The 25,826-nt window shown below is 37.5% G+C and overlaps 1 protein-coding gene across 4 annotated transcripts; it reads left to right on the top strand.

The window, feature by feature from the left end:
• On the top strand, positions 1–22,574 carry CLEC2B (C-type lectin domain family 2 member B). 4 transcript variants are annotated; one of them, XM_060658424.3, is made up of 6 exons: positions 2–267; positions 7,244–7,339; positions 10,494–10,657; positions 15,573–15,676; positions 17,166–17,306; positions 19,208–22,574. In XM_060658424.3, exons 1-5 carry the CDS (start codon positions 198–200, stop codon positions 17,272–17,274), a joined length of 543 nt encoding a protein of 180 aa, XP_060514407.2. In that variant the 5' UTR covers positions 2–197; the 3' UTR covers positions 17,275–17,306; positions 19,208–22,574. The 4 variants fall into 4 exon arrangements, with proteins under 4 accessions (XP_060514408.1, XP_060514407.2, XP_060514406.2 ...); XM_060658426.3 differs by adding an exon at positions 2,478–2,687 and having other exon boundaries at positions 5–267; positions 17,166–22,574; XM_060658423.3 differs by having other exon boundaries at positions 3–267; positions 17,166–22,574.
• The last annotated feature ends 3,252 nt before the right edge of the window (positions 22,575–25,826 follow it).

The raw sequence follows: 25,826 nt of genomic DNA, 5'->3' as shown, positions 1-25,826 counted from the left end.
TTTTTTTTCATTTTACAGGAAGATATTGTGGTTAGAAGACAACAGTTTGACTTAATCATAGATGAGCTGTTAACTTTCATTTTGTTTTTCCAAAGTAGAGTAACCGTAGTGTGAAGCTGCTATAAAAAGAAAATAAATAAACAAATAATAACATTTTTACACTAAATTTAAAACTTTGAAGAGAGGTTTTGGACGAGATGACACAAAGCTCCCCTGTAGTTACCCAGACTGCTGGCAGCAATCAAGGAACTGACGAAAAGAAACAAGGTAAGGACATTCACAATTGTTCAGAACGAAGGTTATTTATGAAAATTCTGACATGCAGTGTTAAACAAAGCCTTCAAAGGCACGAAGCGGATTTTGTTGCTTTTTTCCCCATCAAGGCAGAAAAATCCTTTTTTGGGCTAACGTCTCCATAAAATGAAAATTGTGATGACAAAATTCAGATTTGCCATGGACTGTTTTGACTTCTTAAAGGGAGATCGACTTATCTTATCTGAACTGATAGTGGCGAGGGATTAACCACAGCTTAAACCTGTTCAAGATTTAATTTCATTTTTACTAAGTATTTAATAAAACCACTACTGGAGAAAATGTTAAATTTGATCCATGTCCACATTCAACACTCAGAATGCAGACACAATAGGAAAAGTCTGGCCAATTTTTCTCGTGTTTTAACAGTGAGTGGAGTCAAGATAAATTGGACTCTGGGGGTGCTTAAGAGCAGAAAGTAGCCTCCTCTCCCGCTCTCATTGAACCAATTGCTAGTGCTCGGATATCCTTGAAGATGTCTCTGGCAACCTTACACAAGATAAGAAAAGAAAATGTACCTTAAAAAAACGAGAACTAGAAAACCACTTGGGAGCTTTGGATGCACTAAATAGCAAGTTTGGACTATGTAAGATCTAAAGTCTAAATCTAGCAGAAAAATCTTTCAAAGTTATTTCAACAGGGGTCATAAAAAAGGTGAAGAAGAGAGGCAATGACACGAAAATGCAGTAAATACAACAATGGATGGTTTCGAGATGATGGTGGGTTTTGAACACTTGCCATTTAATGTCTTTCAACCTACTAGTTTATGCAGCAATCAAGAGTGCTGCGGTTCATATTAGAATGCGTAAATACTTTATTCCTCTTTTTTTGACAATGTCATCATTTTGTCTAAGGTTAGATCAAAGAGGGTTGGGGACAATGGGATCAAATATTAGCTGATCACATGAAAATATCGGAACCAAAAGTTTTACAGAAAGCTTTCTAGCCACTCATCCAATCAGTGTTAATTTCTATCTTACATCTCAAACAGTGTGAATTTACACATTTTATGTATAAATAAATTTTATATATTATGTATATTATGTATATGTATATAAATATATATAATTTATATATTATGTATATTATATATTATGTATCTTTTATATATTATGTATATGTACAAAATATTATGTATATTCTGTAATTTACTAAATAATATTATATATATTATATTTAACCTATATAGATGCATAATTTGAACTTCAAAATGCCCTTGTTAAATTTAGTGCATTGGACAATTTATTTTTAAATATTTTATTTTTTCATTTTTCTTTTATTTTATTCATTCCACTTGTTGGTAATTTATGATTTTTTCTATAGCTATCAACTAGGGAAAAGGGAATTTTATTTGGTTTTAAATTTATTGGTCACCCTAGATCTTTCCTCTTATCTCTCCTTGGAGAAAATTAGAGATGATTTTAGTATATGTGCTGTGGAAGACAGCTTGAAGATCAGGCTCAGAAACTGAAACTAATTACTTGAGTCCGTGAAACTTTTCTGTGGGGAAAGTAATTGGAATCCTTAGCTGTTTAGATTACAATAGGGATGAGTGTAAAACTATTTTAGTTACATTTATTAATTAAATAGGTTTTTGCCGAGTTACCCTGGGATGTTATCTGTTTCTTACATTCCTTTGTTGAACAGATTATGAGGGCTGAGCAATTTCTTTGAAATTCATCTCTCAATACTAAATTCATAGCAGGAAGGAAACATTTTCAGGGTTTTGTTTGTTTGTTTGTTTTTTGGATAATTTGAGAGAGAAGGAACTTATAAAATGAAAGCTATTTAAATTGAACGTAGAAAATTAGATTTTAGGGCTCAGGAAATGGATAGATTAATTAGAGAATAAACAGGTAGCATGTTTAAACATGTACCTGCATGTTCAGAAGTGCAATAAATGTCCAATTCATTAGTGCCTTACATCAAACGAAATGCCACTCCAAGTCTCCATCCCGCTGAGCTGGCAGGACATTTAATCTTTGCCAGTTGGTGGTATTGAGAAAGTTGGGGGTGGGGGGAGGAGTGAGGGAGGTACTTCCAGGGTTATGTGAAGTTTCCCAGCTTTTAAGCAACATAGAAGCATCAAGAGTCTTGAGTCACTCCTTTTCTATGATTATTTGTGACCAGATAGATCCCAACAGTGATTAGCCTTTTGATTTTAGTCCTGCTAATTCTGTGCTACGCCTATAACAAAAGCCACACTGTTTCTTTGCCACATTCATGGCACCAACATCTTTATTGAGGCTGATATGGTCTGCCCACGGGATCTGACGGTTGTCACATGCACCACAAAGTTACATCGTCTACCAACTCTGCCCTGGAAAGGACTCTTGTGTCATAATGCAAATTAGCATTTCTAATAGTATCAGGAGGTACGTGCCCTTCTTTCTTTGTGTTGGCTTCAGAGGCATTTCCTCTTTTTAAAACTCCTCCATGATTCTTAGATTCAGCCACTTAAAAAGCTAGATTTTTTTTTTTTAATGAAGGGTCATTGATTTCAAGCAGCTTCGCGTTTCTTCCGGCAATCATTCTGGAGGCAAGGATTCCAAAGAGCCTGGCTACCCACTTAAAATAATAAATTACATTTTAAAAATTCCACTTAGGGGCGCCTGGGTGGCTCGGTCGGTTGAGTGTCTGACTTCGGCTCAGGTCATGATCTCACGGTCTGTGAGTTCGAGCCCCGCATCGGGCTCTGTGCTGACAGCTCAGAGCCTGGAGCCTGTTTCGGATTCTCTGTCTCCCTCTCTCTCTGCCCCTCCCCTGTTCACATGCTGTCTCTCTCTGTCTCAAAAATAAATAAACGTTAAAAAAAAATTTTTTTAAATAAAAATTCCACTTAATATTGAGGTAAATAGTCTTCACACACACCACAAGATAAATAAAATATGGAAAGATGGGAGAGCTATAACATGAGAAAAAAAAACACCACAAGCTTTCTTTTAGTTACTTCCTACGATAAGCCTGACCTTCTGAAAACATATCAACATATATATTCTTTAATTAAAGCCAAAAAGAAAGATAGTGTCACTTAATGGATAAGGAGATAATAGGCCCACAATAGGTAAGAAAATAAATTTATACGCCAGAAACCTTTGATCAAGATCTTGAACCTGAGGCTCTTTGGTCCACTCTGCCAATTCCCAGACAAACAGAATGGCATGGTGACATGTTGACTTAGTTGATGACGGAGAAAAAGGAGAAAACGTCTTCTTTTCTTGACACCTGACACTTAAAGAAAACTAATAGGGAAACAGGGAAATGCATAAGGTGACACTTGCAAGGCGATTACAACACCATTAGAAAGAACGTGGACTCAAGTTCTGAATTACGGCATATGCGGAACCAAAAGGTTGAAAAGACAGATGTGCGTTTTGTTTCTTCCCTTTTGGACTTTTGCCGCACTGGATGTAGGGTCATTTCTCTTACCTAGAAATCTCTCCATTTGTACTTCAGACCACAACCCCTCTGCCCTCTGCGAGAACTCTTTTTTTTTTTTATGTTTATTTGTTTATTTTTGAGAGACAGAGAGACAGTGTGAGTGGGGTAGAGGCAGAGAGAGAGGGAGACACAGACCCTGAAGCAGGCTTCAGGCTCTGAGCTGTCAGCAGAGACCCCTGACCCATGAATGGTGGGATCATGACCTGAGCTGAAGTCGGACGCTTAACTGGCCGAGCTACCCAGGCACCCTGAGAATTCTTCTTTTTAATTTAATTATTCCCTCTCCCTCCTGCCTGCGTTAACAACCTATCCCTTCCATGTTAACCGTCCCCAGATGCATGGAAACTTTAAGTGGTGCATCTTTTTTTTTTTTTTTTAATCCTACAATAACCGCTCACCTCATTCTGACTACCTACCTCTTCGCTTCCTCTAATTCCCACAGCACAAGTTTTTGGAATCCACCTGCTGATTTCACTTCCTTACTTCCAGCAGTCTAACATTCTTCTGTATGACTCTGAAACCACTCTATCAAGGATACCGGTGGCCTCCAAGGGTTCTATTTTTGCTTCTATCTCCACAGCTGCCACCCCTGTTTAAGAGATCACCGTAACTTGATTTGTCAGAGTTATAGCTCCCTAAATAGTCTCTCCGGTCACGAGTCATAGGGAACTTTAAAAACATAAAGGTGGCCAACGCCAAACACCTACCTAAAACAATTCAGTGGCTTCCTGTTACACCTTGAAGAAACTCAAGCTCTTTCGCAGGGGTTTCAAAGCTGAGCATCATTTTCCTTCTACCTAGTTGCGATCCTCTGCTATTTCGGGCTCTATCACACGTGTTACTTTGCCACATTCTTTTCAGGTTTTCCTGATTCAAGGCATTTGCTGGTCTCTTTGCTTAAAAGGCGATTTCTGGTTTATTTCACATAAATGGCCGCTGTTCATGTTCTCTGTCTAGGTGTTAATGTCATTTCCACAGAATGGCGCTCCTGGCTACCTTTCCCTGTCATTTTCCCTTTTATCAATCAGAGCATCCCGTTTATTGCCTTCCCACACTTGTTGCAACTTGTAACTTTTAAATTCGGTTTCATCAGTTTACTGGGTCTGTTTCACCAAATATAAGTTCTAGGAGGGCAGAGATTTTGCATGTCTGGTGTGGACTATTAAATTTATGGAAACTAGCACATCGTAGGCGATTACTAAATATTTGGCAAAGAATGAACAAAAAAACAAACACAATGCTGGTTCAAAAGTGATGCATTGTAGATACTACAGTCCTTGCTGACTGCAGAGCTTTTGAAATTGCGGATGCTCAGAAGAAATGCACAGCTAACGACCAGACTTTTCAGAAATTTGGCAGAAATCCACAAAGTTAGACATAATTCCCCATTATCTTTCTCACAGAGTTGAAATAATAACACTTTGGTGGCTCAGAAACAATGCTAGTTTTCTCTTTGTTGCAGTCCCTCTCCCTCCTTACGGTACTTAAAAAAAATACTTTATTATGAATTTCTATGAGTACCAATATCTTCATATGTTACTCATGATGGTGTAGATTACTGCAGTACTTGTGGAAGAACATCTAATTGATATACGCCAATTTGTTTATTGTTGAATTTTTTTTCTTAAGGTATTTAGACAAGTATGTGAGATATTTAAACTATGCTCATGCTAGTTCTGGTTAAAACTAAAAAGGGTAGGGCAGCCTAAATACCCATCGGAAGACTTTTATTTTTTTAAACAGCATAACTACATGAAAGTATTATCAGCCATTAAAATTATGCTGTTAAAAGGGACGCCTGGGTGGCTCAGTTAAGTGTCTAACTTCAGCCCAGATCTCGATCTCCGGTTTGTGAGTTCGAGCCCCGTGTTGGGCTCTGTGCTGACAGCTCAGAGCCTGGAGCCTGCTTGGGATTCTGTCTCCCTCTCTCTCTGCCCCTCCCCTGCCTGTGCTGTCTCCCTCTCTCAAAAACAAATAAACCTTTAAAAAAAATCCCATAAAATAAATAAATAAAATTATAATGTCAAATTATTCTTTTACTTACGTATAAATTTAGCCATTGCTCTGAATGAACAACCATCCCAAATTTTCGTGGTTTAAGACAATCCTTGTATTGCCTGTGGTTCTATGGTTTAGGAATATGGATACATTCAGTAGGAATGTCTCCTGTCCCCTCTGTTATGCTGGGCTCCAGAACAGTGAAAGTAGAAATTCTAAGGTCCCGTAAGCCCTGGGCTCTAAAGTTTCAGTTCTCTTCTACCACCGTCTTGGTTAAAACAAAGCATTAGGCAATTCATATTCAAGGGTTGGGAAACACTGTATATCTTTTGATGACAGGAGCAGCAAAATGTGGCAAAGTGATGGTGGGCACAGGGGGACATGATTCACTGGGGGGCCATTCTTAATAGTCAACCACACATGAGAAGAACCAATTGTTAACCGAAAACATTAGAATATAAAACAGTGGGTACATGATGATGGCACTCGTTTAAAATTGGGTGTTTGTGGGAGATGTTGTACATGTGAAACTATGGATAGAAGGATGTTAACCCAAAAGATGATGCTGGTTATCTCATATATATATATATATATATATATATATATATATATATATATATCTTATATAAATTGATATGTGCTTTAAATGTAATATCTTTCACTCATCCACAAAGGAAAAACAGTTAATTCAACAACAGAACAGTTCTTCACTAGGTGGAAAAGATAGGAACGATAAACGCCCTCCATAAGTATGCCCGTCTATTAAAGTAACTCCTGTAATTTTTAGAATTTAATAAAACTTTACAATAAGGGCGGATACTTTCTAATCATATAAAATAATACAAGATACAAGTGTTTTATTTCAAAAAACCTATATGCCATTTTTCCCCAAATGGGCACTCATAAAAGAAAAACAATTCTTCACTGAATATTTATTCTGTTCTCCTGACTTTGCAGAGGAGGAACTATCAGACCAAAAAAACAAAACAAAACAAAACAAAACAAAAAAACCTGTATTGTCCAAGTTCCCTTTGCTTGTTTGTAGCAGAAAGCTCAATTCCAAATCTTCATGAACTTTCATGTATGACATACTATCTATCCTTTAAAGCAAAGTTTTCATTAGTTAGAAAGTAGAATTTCTTAGAAATATTTAAGGACTGTTAGGATGTACTGATATTGCACCATGGAAGAAAGATACTGAAGGCCCTGGGGGTGGCTCCAGGCCTAAAGAAATTCTACCCTAAACAATTCTATTTGATTCCTTGGACTATGGCAGTAAAATCCACAGCATGGTAACACGTGGATTGAACATAACGATCCTAAGGCATTTAAAAAAAAACCAAGGTTGTTGTTCTCCATAACACGCAGAAAGAGTATGTTTGTGTCATCTTGTGAAATATCAGAATAAATTGCCTAAAGAAGTTTGTTAGTTATGATTATGAATACAAATTTTGTATTTCTTTTACCTGTCTCTAAATATAACTTTTTTCAGGTATTAAGGACAAGTATAAGATAACTCGTTTAATGTGCGTTTTATTGACAATATTATCCAGCACCATCCTTCTTCTTCTTCTAATTAGTTTAATGGGTGAGTAAATTACATTTTTTTATGTCTTTACTTATTTTTTTTCTCTCTTAGGGCTTCCTACTGAACGATCATTTTCTTTTTTGCCTCATTCATGATCTTTTCTCATTATTCTCACTCTTTTCCCATTATTCATGATCCGTAAGGAGTATCAATGAATGGATTGTTATGAATTACATGACCTACATAAAGCATTGGGAGACACAAAAATGATGAAGACGAAATCGTTCACCCGAATAATCTCACATTCCATCCAACATTCCCATACCAATGGCAATCACTGTCTTGATTTCTGTTGCATAGGTTGGTTTTGCCCATTTAAGCATTTTTCTATGAATAAGATCATGCAATTTTTATGTATTCTCTGCATCTTGTTTCCTTTGTTCCACATCATGTTTGTAGGATTCTTTCGTGTTATAACATGTAGCAAAAGTTCATTGACTCATTCAAGGGGTTGGAAAAATGTTCATGCAAAGAACCAGAGAGTAAATAAATTTGGTTTTGTTAGCCATACAATCGGTATTGCAAGTTCTCCATTCTGCATTTGTGGTATGAAAACATTGCCCATGATGCACAGACAATTGAGCTTGTCTGTGTTTCACTGAAATTAGACATGGAAATTTGAATATCGTATAATTTGCACATGTCACAAAATATTATTCCTCTTTTAATTGTTTTGATTTTTCTATTATTTTTTACTGTGTTGACTATTTTAAAATGTAAACACCTTTTCATCTCTGATTTTGGCTTCAGGTTGTACTTTTCAGATCCTTGCTATAGAGTATTTCATGCTCTATATCAATCACTCTATTTTTTTTTTTTTTTTTTTTTTTATTTTTGGGACAGAGAGAGACAGAGCATGAACGGGGGAGGGGCAGAGAGAGAGGGAGACACAGAATCGGAAACAGGCTCCAGGCTCCGAGCCATCAGCCCAGAGCCTGACGCGGGGCTCGAACTCACGGACCGCGAGATCATGACCTGGCTGAAGTCGGACGCTTAACCGACTGCGCCACCCAGGCGCCCCAGCAATCACTCTATTTTGACGGACATTCAGGTTGGGCCACATTTTGACTACTGCAAATGATGCTGCTTTGAACATCTTTACACTTTTAGCCTTTTAGTGACTAGTGGATATTGTGTAGGATATACTTATGAGAAGAATTATTAAGCCATGGAATATGCATAGGTCAGTTTTAGCAAATATTTCCATAGATAGTAGATAGTCCAGCCCAAAGTGTAAGAGAATGCCAGTTTTTTTTTTAACATACTGGTCAACACTTTGTTGCCAACTTTACCCATTTTTGCCATTCTGATAAGTGTGTGTTGATACCTTATTGTGACTTTAATCGACATTTTCCTGATGACCAATACTGTTAAACTCCTTGTCATATTTATTGCTCACTTAGCCACAGTATTTTGTGATGGGTATATTCAGATACTTGGTCCATATTTTTGTTGAGTTACCTCTTTGGTTTTTGTTTGATTCATAGTGTTATTTAGTATAGTAAATAAAAATATTTTGTAAATGTCTTCTACTATGTAAATATTGTAACTATAGTAAAAATCTTCTTTAGCTATGAAGCTTAAGTTTATTTTCTGTATGATGTCTTCCAATGAATGGAAGTTCTTAATTTTTAGACAATTTTAATCTAAAAATTTATTTTCTTGGGACGCCTGGTTAGCTCAGTCAGTTAAGCGTCTGACTTCACCTCAGGTCATGATCTTGTGTTTAAGAAACAAAACAAAAAAAGGGAAAGAAATGGGAGAGAGAGAGAGAGAGAAACCAAGCAATAGACAATTATAGAGAATAAACTGATGGTTATCAGAGGGGAGGGAGGTGGGGGATGGGTTAAATAGGTGGTAAGGATTAAGGAGTGCATGTATCATGATGAGCATAGGGGGATGTATGGAAGTATTCAATTACTATATTGTACACCTGAAGCGAATGTATGTTAACTAACTGGAATTATAATTTAAAAAAAAAAGAAAAAGGAAAAAAAAAGAAAAAGGTGTTAAAGCTTTCACTTCTATAGGTGCTTGGCATCAGGTGACTGCAGGTGATAATTTAATTGTTTTACCTTCACATATCACCAGCATCCCATTTACAACTGGTGTTTGAATCCATGCCTCTAAAGAGAATCACATGGACAATTAATACTCATCCTTAAGGTTTTTTTCCTTTAGACCCATTTTTGGTACCAAAAACTGATTCAGTCTGGGTGCTTTCAAGAAAATAGTCTCGGAAAATGTTAGAACAGGACTTTAATATGAGAATTAGGGATAACATGGCTGTGGAAGGAGCCGGGGAGTGATGATCTGGAAAGCTGTGTAGCTGGAGGAGGAATAGTTACTGATGACTTTGGCTTAAAGCATTAATGTGTTTGGAGAACCTAGAGATTTGGGGAAAGTCTAAAAATACATCTAGCTGTCAAGAGTACCAAAGGCAAACTCATTAAAAAGCTTGGGACGATCCGTTGGGATGAGCACTGGGTGTTGAATGGAAACCAACTTGACAATAAATTTCATATTAAAAAAATAATAAAATAAAGCAAAAAGTACTACAAAAAAATAAAAAAGGCTTGGGACGTTCCTATGCCCTATGTCTCTGAGAATAATGGCTCTGCCCTACTTCCGCCTTCAAAATCTCATGTAGAGTCTTTTCAATGGTTAACCCAGAGCCATAGAGTGATGGCGATACCTAGTTGACAATAAGCAGTCAACATACATAATGTTAATTTTGTATTCTGTTTTATTATTTTCACTGCTTCCTTAGAGGTTAAAACATGTGTCCTCCATTATAACGGTCTAATATAAATTAGTATTTTTATTACCCCAGATAATGCTAGAATTTCATTATATTTCACTTGCCCCAAGACAGTAAAGGTGACTTAACACGGATAAACTCACACTAGTAGCCCCGTGAAGGCTGATGCATTACTGGGGTAGGAGTTGAAAGGAATATCAGCATCCTGTCAAATCCTGAACTGCTATCTTTTCAACTAACGTGACATTTTTCACCTTGTTGTGTGATAGATGTGCAATTCTGGTCGTGATCATGATCTTTTGCCTCATGACCTTGTCTTCCCCAATTGATCTCAAAATACGGTGGCATAGTGTTTCATCTGGTCTTTGATATATGTGTCTGTCTCATTTCCAGCTACACAATGTCCGCGTACTCATCATTTCTGCCCAGATGATTGGATTGGCTTCCAAAAAAAATGCTATTATTTCTCTAAAGAAGAAGGGGATTGGAATTCAAGTAGACATGACTGTATCACTCGAGGTGCAGACCTAACTATCATTGACACAACAAAAGAAATGGTAATTTAACGCACCATTCTTACAAAATTTCTTAAGAAGGGGCATTCAAATGATATGATAATGTAAATTTTTTTCACACATGCCTGTCTATGAAGAAGATGTTTAGAACATGCCATGTGAGATAAAGTTGGAAAACCTGCTGATGTTCGGTTTGAATAGGGTTAAGACTTAACATCAAGCAATAGAGTTGACAGCTGTGTTTATATTTTAAGGAGTATAAATAGAATAACTTCACAAAATTTGGAATCCTTTTATTGTTTTTAAGTTATTTATTTATTGAGAAAAAGAGAGAGAGAGAGAGAGCATGAGCAGGGTAAGGACAGAGAGAGAGGGAGAGAGAGAGAGAATCCCAAGCAGGCTTCAACCTCAAAGCCTGACATGGGGCTCAAACCCATGAACCGTGAGATGATGACCTGAGCTGAAACCAAGAGTCAACACTTCACCAACTGACCCACCCAGATGCCCCTGGGATCCTTTTAAAAGCCAACACTCCACAAAGACATAATTGTTTCACGAAGGATGGGATTCTCCAGGCTACCCCCTTTGAGGAACCTTCCTCTGACTTCTCAGTCTTGCTTTGCTGTCTGTCTCTGAGATCCCTTAGTGGCTTTCGTTGGAGTACTCACAACCAGCAGATGTGATGGAAAGTTTTCTTAGATTGAAGCATGGGCTTCCAGTGAACACACACTGTGTTTTATTTGAAATTGTTGCATTTGCTATACCACAAAGGCAGGTACAAATTAAAAGCTTTATGGATCTTTGTTTAATAAATACTGATTTACATGGCAAAAATCCCAGGAGGGAAAGAAATCTCCAAGAATTTTAATAAAGGATTGCAAAACTACATACTTCTGCACTTGTGAAATCCACTCTTTCCCTGAATCATGTATGCAATAAGCAAATGCTTCTACTCCTGTTTAGTCTTTTTAAAAGCCAAGGGGTCAAGGGGCACCTGGGTGGCTCAGTGGGTCAAGTATCGGACTCTTGATTTTGGCTTAGGTCATGATCTCACAGTTGGTGAGTTCGAGCCCCAAGGACTCTGTCTGCACTGTCAGTGTGGAGCCTGCTTGAGCTTCTCTCTCTCCCTCTCTCTCTGCCCCTCCCCTGTTCTTCCTCACTCTCTCACAAAATAAATGAATAAACTTAAAAAAAAAAGTGAATGGTTAAGATATGATTTCACTCATGTGTGGAATCTAAAAAAAAAATGGGGGCGCCTGGGTGGTTCAGTCAGTTAAGCATCTGACTCTTGATTTCAACTCAGGTCATGATCTCACAGTTCGTGGGATCGAGCCCCCCATGAGGCTCTGCACTAATGGCATGGAGCCTTTTTGGGATTCTCTTTCTCCCTGTCTCTCTGCCTCTCCCGTGTTCATGCTGACTCTCTCTCAAAATAAACATTTAAAATAATTAAAAAAATAAATGAATAAACAAAAAGCAGAAGCAGACGTAGAAATATGAGAACAAACTGATGGTTGCCAGAGGGGAGGAGGATGGGGGACTGAGCAAAATGGGTGAAGGAGACTGGGAGATCCAGACTTCCAGCTACGGCATGAATAAGTCACAGGAATAGGAGGCACAGCATAGGAAATACAGCCAATGATATTGTAATAACCTTGTATGGTGACAGACAATAGCTACACTTGTCATGAGTATCGCATAATGTATAAACTTATTGAGTCACTACCTTGTACTCCTGAAACTATGTAACAATGTATACCAACTATCCTCAAATAAAAAAAAAATTAAGGGTCAATATAAGAAGAAATATAACTTGAATAATGTACAATTAAAAAGGGCTTACAATGTAAAACAGCACAGCACGGCATTTAAAATTGTTAAAAAGAGAATTTTCTTACTTCTGTGGGGAACAAAATATATTTCTGCCCTCTACCTGAGATTGGTTCAAATTCAAACGGGTGCAAACCAGACTGGGGCAATTTACAGATCAATGCGAAGAAACTCAACTTTTGTTTGCAACAAAAGGTAGAGAAATCTGAATAAAAAAAAAACAAAAACAAAAAAACTAGGTACGTTAAGAGCAGACACAGCAAATCAACAAGTTAGATGCCGACTTAAATTAATAGGAAGAGCATCCTTAGTCAGTAGTTTCACTGCCGAATTTTGCAAGACTTTTGCAATGAATGTTCTGGGAAATTCTTAAATTTCCCTTTACAGTTCCTCCTGGGGAAAAAATGTCTAAATTAGCATAAAGGTGGAAAAGTAACGAGTGCTCGTAAAAGTTTTGAGGGACAAAGAAATACCAGGCAAAATATTTTTAGAATTTTCACTCACAGGAATCTTGACAGCACAGACTTAAAAAAAATAGTGAATATCATGGGTCAAAAGCATACCAAAATATTAGGTATGAACTTAAGAGAAGTCATTAAACATCTGATAAGAATCATTGCACTTTTTGGATCAAGAAAAGAGACTTTGATTCTACAATTTCCTGGTACATTTTGAAGGTGATAGATGCCTACCATGTACTACACGATCTGGGCAAAATTTAAGTGACAAAATGAGGTAAAGCAATCTGCGAAGGAGTGATAAAAATAATCTATGGAAGAATTTTAAAGGACTGTTTATTTAAAACAGCTTAATTAGAATATTATATATGCTTACTTAAATTACAAAATGTTTTCTTTAGTTAAAATGAGATGAAGCTTGTTTCATGAAATATTGCTCATATTTATTTCCACTAATGTAGAGTTGTCTTGCATCTTTAACAAGAGGCCACATTGGTATTCCTTTAGTGAGCAAATAATAATTAACATTTTTCATGGATAGGTTTTAGGACACTCACCTCCCTGTTCCCTGTCACTAAGACCACAACTACCGAAACTCATCCAATTTTCTTCTTTTGTTGTTCTCTTTTCTTTTTCTTTTTCTTTTTCTTATTTCTTTTTTTTTTGTTGTTGTTGTTGTTGTTGAGAGACAACTTGTGCCCATTGGAGGAGAGGCAGAGGGACAGGGAAAGAGAGAGTCTCAAGCAAGCTCCATGCTGAGCGTGGGCTCATCACTGGGCTCGATCCTACAACTCTAGGATCATGACCTGAGCCGAAATCAAGAGTTAGAAGTTTAACCAACTGAGCCACCCAGGTGCCGCTCAATTTTCCCAATTATGTGATGACATATATCCTGTTGGTGGTCAATACAGTTATCCTTTCTCGCATTTTTTCTGCCTTTAAACAACCTTTTCCCAAAGCCTAAAATATGAACTGTCCTCTTCTTCCTTGTCCTCTGTATTTATTATGGAATATTCTATTCTTCTCTTCCAGATACACCTCTTAGATCACATCCGATGTGCAAGTGCCCCATAAGGATTCAAATACTTCTTTTTTGTAAAATAAAATTTCACTTTGTTTTTATTATAGCCATAATCTTCTCTTTAGCCAGGAAAATATTTTCTAACTCTATAGTTACATAAATTTCTTCAACATAAATGAAACCCTATGAATACAGGGGCAGTGTTTGATTAATCAGGTTCTTTTATAAACCCAAAGCTTAGCTCAATGAGAAATTTTTTTCAAATAAATTTATGAAATGCTGCAGAAAATGGTATATTAAAATGCAAAGATTATTAGTGTCACTGTTATAGATGGGAATGGACCACAGTGTTGTGAACCGTATCCCTTATATTTATCATAGAATTGAAACATGGAGTGATACAATGTCAAGGTTATGGTTTCCCAGATATTTAGTGGCACGATAGATTCAATAACCTTCTATATATAATTCTATGGTAAAAATGCTCCAAGGTAGCAAGAAATTTCAACATTGAATAAGGAGAAAAGGAGAAATAGGGTAAAATTATATTTTTTTTACTGAATGATCTCATCAGAAGTAGAAATTTTGGGGGCACCTGGGTGGCTCAGTCAGTTAAGTGTCCAACTTCAGCTCAGGTCATGATCTCACAGTTTGTGAGTTCAAGCCCCACATCGGGTTCTGTGCTGACAGCTCAGAGCCTGAAGTCTGCTTCAGATTCTGTGTCTCCCTCTCTGTCTGCTCTTGTCCCCCCCCCCTTTCTCTCAGAAATAAATAAACATTAAATTTAAAAAAAAAATAGAAATTTTTGGCAGAAAAAAATTTGAGAATTAAAGTCTGAAGGAATTGGCTATACGAAGGGTGTGTGTGTGTGTGTGTGTGCACATATGCACATGTGATCATTTTGGGAGAGAATTTGAAGTAAAATATAACTCTAAAATGAATATTTTAGTAATTACTGAGAAGTGGAAAAACATTATAATAAATATCTGATGATTAGAAAGGCTGTGCAACATCTTCCTTATAAGGAAAGGAAAAATAAGATAAAAACATGGAAGTAAACCATAAGAGACTCTTAAATGCAAATAACAAACGGAGGGTTGATGGGGGTGGGGAGTCAGGGGGATGGGTAAAACAGGTGATGGGCATTAAGAAGGGCACTTCAGATGAGCACTGGGTATTGTATGTAGGTAATGAATCACTGGGTTCTACCCCTGAAACTAATACTACACTGTATGTTAACTAACTTGAATTTAAATAAATAAATATATATATATATATATATATATATATATATATATATATATATATTTTTTTTTTTTTTTTTTTTTTTTTTTAAGAAAGGCTGTGTGAGAAATCACTTGCAAACTCTGGCTTTCCAGAAGTTTAAAATTTTAAAATCCTGGAGGAATAGATTTCCATATTGAATATAAATTTGGAATCAAAAAAGGATCTTAAGAAAATTTATCTCACATCTTTGTTTACAGATAAGAAACCTAAGGGTCAGAAGGTAAAATACATTTTTCAAAATCCCATAGCTATTTTTTGGCGACATCTATTGTCTTGCTCCCCATAAACTGCAAAGCAAGAGGAGCACAATAGTTTGTACTAAAAACTAAAAAAATATATCCAATTTATTTTGTCTCTAAAGGATTTTCTTAGGCGATACAAATGCACTGCTGATCACTGGATTGGGCTGGAGATAACCGAAAATCAAACACTACAATGGGTAAATGGAACCATGTCTAAAATATGGTGAGTTTCTTTCTTTGGGGAATTATTTAAATTTAGATAGCACAATCCTCTGTAGAACCTCAGCATTAGCTATATTTCTCTAAAACCCAAGAGTTCGGTATGTGTTGGAAAAATGGGATCAGGAAAATTGTATCATGTATTGAGATCAGTTCAAAGAGTCAATAAGGGAGGTTGGAAATCAGGATCTAAGAGGAAAGGTCTTAGCTGGTTATTTTGAAAATATGAATTTTGAGATTCATAAACACAGACCAAGAAAAAGCCAAAAATCTTTTGCCTGATTTTAACCTATCTTCTCCAAATTGTATCTATTCTTCAAACTTCATGCTCCCTGTTTGCTGATATCTCTTACAGTTCAAGGTCAACTTACTGTTCATTTTAACTTGAATTTATTTGGGCTTCACATCTTCCATTTTGCAATATAGAAAGCTGGATCTAAAGACCTAAATTTACTGCACACGTGACCTTAGTGTAACAACTCACATGGTGACTGCCAGCTACTTAGCCACTTAGTTTATGTTAGAATTTCCCAACAGCAACACAACGGACATTTTCGACTGAATAATTCTTTGTTGCGGGGAGGGGGTACTGTCCTGTGCATTTGAGGATATGAGCAGTGTCTCTGGCTTCTACTTATTAGGCAATTCCTCCCCAACCTCTATTGCGACAACCCAAAGTGTCTCCAGATGTTGCCAAGTGTCACTTGTGTCTGTGTGTTTGGGGAACAGAAGGCAAATCACCCTGGCTTAAGGACTATTGGCTTATATAAACTGATAGTTGCACTGATTACATAGAACTGTGTTAATGGCAGTTTAACAGGTATAAACTCTTGGAAGAGAGACTGTTACAGTCCAATTTGGTACAGATATCTTCCCCTTAGCAAGAGAAGTCTGTGCCACACCACATTTTTTTAGGACTCTGGACACATATTTTTTAAAAAGGGTCATTGGGCAAGAAGAAATCATGGGAGTTTTTAGAAAAACTGTTTTTTATTTATATTTTAGAGAGAGCATAAGTGGGGGAGAATAACAGAGGGGGGGGAAGAGAGAGAATCTTTTTTTTCCCCAATGTTTATTTATTTTGAAGGAGAGAGAGAGAGAGAGAGAGTGCATGTGGGGGAGAAGCAGGGAGTGGGGGGGGGGGTGGGGCCAGAGGTTGGAGGTGGGGGGGGTGGGACACAGAATCCAAAGCAGGCTCCAGGCTCCCAGCTGTCAGTACAGTGCCCAACATGGGCTTGAATCCACGAACTGCAAGATCATGACCTGAATGGAAGTCGGACGCTTAACCGACTGAGCCACCCAGGTGCCCCGAGAGAGAGAATATTAAGCAGACTCTATGCTCAGTGCAGAGCCAGATGCAGGGCTTTATCCCACGACCCTGGGATCATGACCTGAGCCGAAATCAAGAGTTGGACACTCAGCAGACTGAGCCACCCAAGGGCCCCCAAGTCACAGGAATTTTTAACACATAGTGTTTAACCCCTTTATCATAGGTTTCCTGTGAGAGGAAATGAAAAGTGTGCTTACCTCGATCACGTTGGTGCGGCGACAGCTAGATGCTACACAGACAGAAAATGGATTTGCAGGATGCAAATGCACTAAATTCAGGTTTCTATAGTGGAATTACAATACAGGTACAATGATCTTTGTAGCTGGTTTTCTCTCCTTCTGTGTAAGTTAATTTTCAACACTCTACTGCTTTAGCCTGATAATACATCTTGATAGTTGTTAAAATAATTTCCTTCAACTTATTTTTCTACTCTTCACATGGCCTGTACCTTTGCTTTTCTGTAACATTTTAGAAGAATCTTGTAATTTCACAGGATCTCTAGGTCAATTTGAGAAGTGTTGTGTGTATTTATGGTGTTATTTTTCTATTTATTTATATGTTTTGTATTGTGTTGGTCTTCTTGAGTGATCTGTAATTTTTCTAATGAGTCGTGAATGTTATTTATTATATGTGCCCATATTGAATGTATCTGATGTTTATGTTATTGCAATTGTATGATTTTATCACTTTTTAAAATAGTTACTTTATATATGGAAATGTAACTGTTTTGGCTATTCTTCTGTTCAACATACATTCTGAAAAAGTCCAATTTCTAACAATTGGTGGATTCTTTTAAATATTGTAAAACAGCACTTTTATTTTTTCTTATCTTATAACTGTTACTTAATTCTTGTCTAATTAGAATGTGTAGGACTGCCAGGACAATATTGACAGTGAACATTTTTGGTGTGTTTCACATGTTAAAGAAAATGCTTCTAACATTTCCACCTTACCAGTGTTTTATCTCAGTGTTTTTTTTAATGCACTTTTATAAGTGAAGGCAGATCTTTTCTCTTCCTGTTTCCTAAAAAAAAAAAAAAAAAAAAAATGTTTTTATAGAAAGGGACTTTGAATTTTCTCCTGTTTTTTGTTTCCTGCATTTGTTTTGATGTTCTTTCTTAATCTTTCAACGTGGTTAATGACACAAGTTTTCTAATATTAAATAACTACTCTGTATTCCTAGATAAAATTTAAATCGGTCCTAATGCTATATTGTATTTATTCCAAATTGATTTATTCTGATATTTATTTTTAATATCTCATGTCTAAATTCATGAATGTGACTGCCCTAAAATTTTCTCTGGATAAGCAGGGACCAAGGTTTCAACAAATCAACAAAGACATGATTGGAAGATTGTTGCTTTACCTTTACGGTATAAAATTGCGAATGATGAATTTAATACATCTAAAACATTATTGCCCATATTTTATGCATATCTTAGATTAGATTCACATTTGTGATCGTCAATGCACCACAACGCCAACCTTTGAGAGAATCACTGGAAAAGAATATTTATGAAGAATATGGCATGATGATGAAATCAGAATGAAGTAGACAGTGCTAGACATGTGCAAACTCAAGCAGATGCATGTTGTTTCAATTTTTTGTTTGTTTGTTTAAAAGTGTGTTTGAAAGCACATTTTTAAGAGCCATGATAGTGTGAATAATAACAGCATTGCTAACTTTTTCTCATGAGGAGTGAAACTAGCCAGGAAAGACACACTTAGCAATAAAGAAGGCAGAGGGGGTCCTTGGACCTGGACGGGAAGAAGTGATGTGTGGACACTATTACAAACCTGCTTCCACACTCACTGGACAATAAGCAAATGCATAATCAATCTCCTCTATCCCCTGTTTTGAAGATTTACAGATAAGTCATAATACCTTTCGTGGGCTCGTGAATTCTATAACACATTTTAATCAAATTGTTTGCTTAAATGGAAGCTCTCCCCCACCCACCCCAAAATTCCCAGAATCTGCCAGACATTACAAGATCAAATATTTATCAGTCAATAATCACACAACTTCTTTTCAGCTGTAGATCATAATAATTTTGTTCGGTTATTTAATAGTTATTTATACATATTATGAAAAACAGTGAATTCTATTCCATATGGTAGTAGTAATATTTATAAACTTTAGTCATGTGTAGTTTTAATAAAATTTTATTTCCTCTCTGTTATGGCTTTAATTACATCGCCAAGTGGAAGTCCTAACCTTCAGCATCTCAGAATGTGACCTCATTTATAAATAGAGCCATGAAAAATGTAATACAAAATGAAATCATTAGGATCGGCCCAGATCTCTCTAAGACTGGTGTCCTTATAAGAAGGGAAAATTTGGATTTAGTGATGAACACTCACAAAAGGAAGATTATGTGAAGACACATGGAGAAAAAGTGGCCATGTGACTGAAGTGATATATCTATAACACAAGGAATGCCAAGGATTACCAGCTACCAAGAGAAGCCAGAAGTGGCAAGAGAGGATTCTCCTCTAGAGCAGTCTGGGAGAGCATGGACCCTGTAGACACCTTGATCTTGGACTTTTAGTCTCCCCATCTATGAGACAATAAAATTCTCTTGTTTTAAGCCCTGCAATTTGTGGCACTTTGTTACGGCAGCCCAGCAATCTGATACTTTGTATTATCAAGATCAGCTTATTTCCATTTCTATGTTCCATCTTTTTCAGATATACACCTAAGCTAGGGTGTCCCTTCCTTGTTTCAGGAGCCTTCTTTAAATTAAAGAAAATATGTCCTCCCAGCATCTCAGCCTGGTCACATTTGGTTTTATCTACCATTCTGCAAAAGCGGCTCTCATCAAATCATGCCAATCTGTATTTCCATACCCAGTGAAACTGCTTCAGTTAACATCTCACAAGTCACCTCAAGCAGAATGTAACATTTCTTTTCTATTCGTTCCTTCTTTAAATACCGTCTTCCAAGAATTTTTGTGACATCATATTCCCCTGATTTCTCTGCTCTTTTCAATTTATGTCTCTGCCAGATTTGTTAGTCTTCCTATAGTTTTAGGCCTTTCATCTTCTCTCTTCCTACTCCTCCCTGGGAGGAGGGATCCTTTATACATTAGGGATCAACGTCTACTCTAAGGGATCCTAAATTTACATATTCAACAGTGATACTTTCTTTGAGTTCCATATTATCTAACCGTGGACTCCATTTTAACATCTGAATTGTATCTCTTTTCCTCAAACTTTTATTTAAATTCTAGTTAGTTAACATTTAGTGTAGTATTGGTTTCAGGAGCAGAATTTAGTGATTCGTCGCTTACATACAGCACCCAGTGCTCATCACAACAAGTGCCTTCCTTAATACCCATCACGTAGCCCATTCCCCACACACCTCCCTCCATTAGCCCTCAGTTTGTTCTCCATTAAGAGCCTCTTATGGTTTGCCTCTGAATATGTCTATAATTTATCATCTTTCCCTCAAAATATAGCTCTCCTCAGTCTTCCAAATGTAAACACCATCCAACTAAGTGTATAAAAACAGAAACCTGGTTTTACCCTTAACATTGGCTTTGTTCCTCATCTACCATTTGTAGTCAATTTAGTAGGAATAAATAGAAATACTCGGCAGGTAACCCACGAGCAGAACTGTTTGCTGGGTGTGTATTGCTGGGGGAGGAAGGTGTGAATCTGAGATGAAAATTCTTGAAGTAAAGTGATGGTTGAAGGAGTAAATGAAACAAGTACATTCTCAAAACCTAAGCACAATTTAAAATAGTACACCTCTCTTTCAAGAAAGTTAAATTTTTACTGTTCATAATAAATCCTATTAATGTTTATATTTCAATTCACTGCATCTCCAAAGCTTTCATACCAGCCCATCATCTGTTGCCCAACAGTCGCCTAAATTAATTCATAACTGGAACACTTCTTCATTTTCCTTTTCCCATGTGGTAGCCGGGGTAATGGTACTAAATCTCGAAACTGACCTGGTTACTCTGCTAACTCAAGCTTTTTATTGGCTTCCAATTGCTGTTGAAATGAAAGTGAAAATGTGTGACATTAAGACACCTCTTATTTTCCAGCATATTTCACATCCCGTTTATCCTTTCTTGGGTCCAGTAACACTACCTTTGCATTTTTAAAAATCATAACATGCTTATAAATCCAAAAGTTTTTTTTTTTTTCCTATTGGTGTTTTATCTGGGACTTCATGGAAGCTTCCCTCTTCTTCTACCCATTTCTACTCACTTAGATCTCAGTTCATTTGTCACACATTTAAAGATGTATTAGTTAAATTAAGGGACAACATCATATCCCCCTAAGTTATATCCTCATAAGTGACATGCAACTTTTCTCCACAGTACCTATCAATTGTTATTCAACCAATATTTATTGAGCATCTATTGTGTATCAGACATTGCTTTAAATAATAGGGATATGATAGGAATCCAAATAAGGAAAAACTCTTGCACATAGAGCTCAAGTTGTAGATGAGGGCTCAGAAAATAAAGTAACATTTTAGAAGGCACAAAGAAAAGCAAATTGTTTGAACAAAGAAAAAATATATCGTTTTATTTGGTTAATTATTTTATTAGTATTTATGAATCAGACTAGAACATAAAGGTCAGTTCAAACATTAGAAAAAAACGGTCACTGGTATTCTGTTGATGCTATTACCATAAAACAAACAACATTGCAAACCAGAAAAGGATCATGGTGATCAAGGATACAAATGTCACCTCAAAGCTAACTTTTATGACTAGGTCTGGACAAAGAAATACCCCCAAGATAGAGAATACAAATTGAACAAAACATGAAAATGAGAGTCCACCAAGAAACAAATACAAAAAGGAACAGATTGAAGTTCTTATGAAGAATGGGGCACTTACAAAATCTAAAAGCACCTCCTTCCCGCCAAAGCAACAATTGCACTCAACAATACCAACACTGGAAAAGACTTTATTCAGGGTTATTGCCATCAGGGAGATAGTCCAGAACTCAACCTGAGCTAAAATCTACTGAGAAAAAGAGTAGGATTGTGAGGAATAAGGGAGATGATTCATTTCAGAAAGACGAAATAAAACCTGTGCTGCTTAGTTAGTAATTTTACAACCTATTTTCCCAGGCTTTGCAACCAGCAGGTGCTAAAGAACTGAAGTCTCTGGGTCACCTCAAAGAATGTACATCTGTTCCAATCAGACAACCTTTGCCTTACATGGGCACGGGCAACTTCCAGTAAGGCTGTAACCTCTGTAGTACTCAGTCAATGAGGAACCAGGGGCGGAACTTCTCCCTAGGAGATAAATTGTCCGCTGTGACTGCCCCTTAGTGTGCCTTTCCATCAGAAACGCTCTTGCCAGAACGTCGATTAAAACCTTGTTTGTTTGGGGAGCCTGGGTGGCTCAGTGGGTTAAGCGTCCAACTTCGGCTCAGGTCATGATCTCACGGTCCGTGAATTCGAGCCCCGAGTCGGGCTCCGTGCTGACAGCTCGGAGCCTGGAGCCTGTTTCGGATTCTGTGTCTCCCTCTCTCTCTGACCCTCCCCTGTTCATGCTCTGTCTCTCTCTGTCTCAAAAATAAATAAATAAAAACAAAAAACTTTGTGTTAGAGTCTCTGCGTCTCGCCTTTGATTGGGTCAGCGGGCTTATTGCGCACAGGGTTTTGCAGAGCTGGGGTGAAGGAGGGGTCCTACACCATGTGCGTCTGCTAAACAGCTGTACCCAGATGGAAACTAAACCTTTTCAGGTCTTCGTGATAGGCGATAGTTTTAAAACTTGGAGGTAGGTGCCCCCTGAAGTCAGCCTCCTACCTTCCCATAGAATCTAAGAAATAGAGGTGCTACTTTTCTTTTTTTGTTTTTGTTGTATTTTATTTTATTTTCTATTTTATTGATTGATTGATTGATTGACTTACTTACTTATTTGATTCTCTAGTTAGTTAACATTCAGTGTAGTCTTGGCTTCAGGAGTAGAACCTGATGGGGTTTTGGAATGGTGGGGGGGAATCCAGAACCAACTGCCAAGAAAGAATTCTTGAGACATTTCTGGCACACACACACACACACACACACACACATAAAAGATGATTTTATTAAAGCACAGAACCCATGGTCAGGGAGAGCTGCCCCTGGACCATGAGGAGAGACTGGTTATATACTATGGGGCTGGGGGAGGTAAAGTCCAGGGGAAGTTTCCAGGGAGATTTTCATATGTTAAAGAAGACTCCCAGGATCCTTAGAGGCCTAGTTATTGTCAAGCTAAGGTTGTTTTCCTCTCCAGCAAAGCATTCACATTAAGACAGTAGGGAGTTCCTGGAGAAATGTTTTACTCTGCCAGCCTCAAGTTATCATCAGTGGGCTGCAGGCTATAAGGAAATTTAATTTTATCTGCCATTGCCTTCTGCCTTTGTTTTCCAGAACCTAGTGATTCATCACTTACATAGGATACTCCGTGCTCATCCCCACAAGTACCCTCCTTAATACCCATCACCCATTTAACCTACCCCCCACCCCACCCCATCAACCCTCAGTGTGTTCTCTGTATTTGTATCTTACGGTTTTCCTCCCTCTCTGTGTTTACCTTATGTTTCCTTCCCTTCCCTTATGTTCATCTGTCAACTTTCTCAAATTCCACATATGAGTGAAATCATATGATATCTGTCCTTCTCTGACTGGCTTATTTCACTTAGCATAATTACCTCCGGTCCCACCCACATTGTTGCAAATGTCAAGATTTCTTTCTTGATGATTACACTTCAGAGGAATGACTCTCCCTTCCCTAAGAAAGACATTTCTGGGTGGTGAAACCTTAAAAAGCTTTTTTAAAGATTTACATTTCAAAAGAGCCGAGAAATATTTCCAACTACAAGTTTTTTTTGAAGTAAATGGTCTAAAAATGGGGTGGTCAGGGGCTCATAGATAGGAAGAGCCAAACTTGACTCAAAGTCAAGTTTGGTGAAGCTGAAGGGAATGTTAAGGCCATCTTTGTCACTCTCCACAAAATATTAACTAATTACAAAGGGAGAAGAGTCACTTTACATGAAGTCCAGTAGACATCACATTAACTGGGTGCACAAAGTGAATAGCATCAACAAGGGAACAAATAACTCTGAAAGGATGCAGTGAGAACTTCTCACTGTTTCTGCCAACGAGTCAGAATTTGAATCTACCACGAGGAATAATCAGACAAATTCAAATTAAATAGCATTTTGCAGACTAGCTAGAGGGGCGCCTGGGTGGCTCAGTCGGTTAAGCCTTCGACTTCGGCTCAGGTCATGATCTCACAGTTCGTGGGTCGAGCCCCGCGCCAAGGCTCTGTGCTGACAGCTCCGAGCCTGGAGCCTGCTTCGGATTCTGTGTCTCTCTCTCTCTCTCTCTGCCCCTCCCCCACTTGCGCTCTCTCTCTGTCTCTAAAAAATAAACATTAAAAAATTTTTTAAAAAGAGAAGAACCTGCTATAGTATCCAGAAACATAAAGGTTGTGAATAATAAGGATGTCCAAAGAACTCTTCTAGATGGAAGGAGACTAAAGAGACGTAAAAACTATATGCAGAAAATGATTCTGAGCTAGATATTTTACTCTAAAGGACATTTTTTTTTAAACAATTGGCAAACCTTAAAGCGAGTCCAAGAATTAGATGGTAGTGCTGGGTCAATGTTAGAGGTGTGTGACTTTTGATCATTTAATTTGTGATTAAGTAGGAAATTTTTTTTGTGTAGAAAATATATACGAAAGTATCCAATGTACTTGAAATTCACCTGGGTGGTTCAGTCAGCTGGGGGTGGGACTTTGGCTCAGGCCACTATCTCACTGTTCGTGGGTTTGAGCCCCGCGTCGGGTTCTGTGCTGACAGCTCCGAGCCTGGAGCCTGCTTCGGATTCTGTGTCTCCTTCTCACTCTTTGCCCCTCCCCTGCTCACACTGTCTCTCTGTCTCTCTCAAAAATAAATAAAACATTAAAAAATTCTTTTTAATATAATAAAATGTATCAGTCCGGCAAGTAATTCTCGAGAGGTTCACGAAACAGGAAAGTGTTTTTGCTCTGTACCTGTAATCTTATCAGTTTGTAATTTAGATTAAAATTGTATAAAATCTAAAGCAAAAAAAAAACATATTTAATGTTTTAGTCAGAATTTCCACTTTTTTTTTTTTTTTTAATTTATTTTTATTTTTTTTATTTTTTAATATATGAAATTTACTGTCAAATTGGTTTCCATACAACACCCAGTGCTCATCCCAAAAAGTGCCCTCATCAATACCCATCACCCACCCTGCCCTCCCTCCCACCCTGCCCTCCCTCCCACCCCCCATCAACCCTCAGTTTGTTCTCAGTTTTTAACAGTCTCTAATGCTTTGGCTCTCTCCCACTCTAACCTCTTTTTTTTTTTTTTTTTCCTTCCCCTCCCCCATGGGTTTCTGTTATGTTTCTCAGGATCCACATAAGAGTGAAACCATATGGTATCTGTCTTTCTCTGTATGGCTTATTTCACTTAGCATCACACTCTCCAGTTCCATCCATGTTGCTACAAAAGGCCATATTTCATTTTTTCTCATTGCCACGTAGTATTCCATTGTGTATATAAACCACAATTTCTTTATCCATTCATCAGTTGATGGACATTTAGGCTCTTTCCATAATTTGGCTATTGTTGAGAGTGCCGCTATAAACATTGGGGTACAGGTGCCCCTATGCATCAGTACTCCTGTATCCCTTGGATAAATTCCTAGCAGTGCTATTGCTGGGTCGTAGGGTAGGTCTATTTTTAATTTTCTGAGGAACCTCCACACTGCTTTCCAGAGCGGCTGCACCAATTTGCATTCCCACCAACAGTGCAAGAGGGTTCCTGTTTCTC

The sequence above is a fragment of the Panthera onca genome, chromosome B4 (assembly GCF_046562875.1).
Source record: "Panthera onca isolate mPanOnc1 chromosome B4, mPanOnc1 haplotype 2, whole genome shotgun sequence".
In the NCBI taxonomy this organism is placed as follows: domain Eukaryota; kingdom Metazoa; phylum Chordata; class Mammalia; order Carnivora; family Felidae; genus Panthera; species Panthera onca.
Note: the sequence above shows the minus strand (reverse complement) of the source record. Positions and strands in the feature narration are given on the sequence as shown.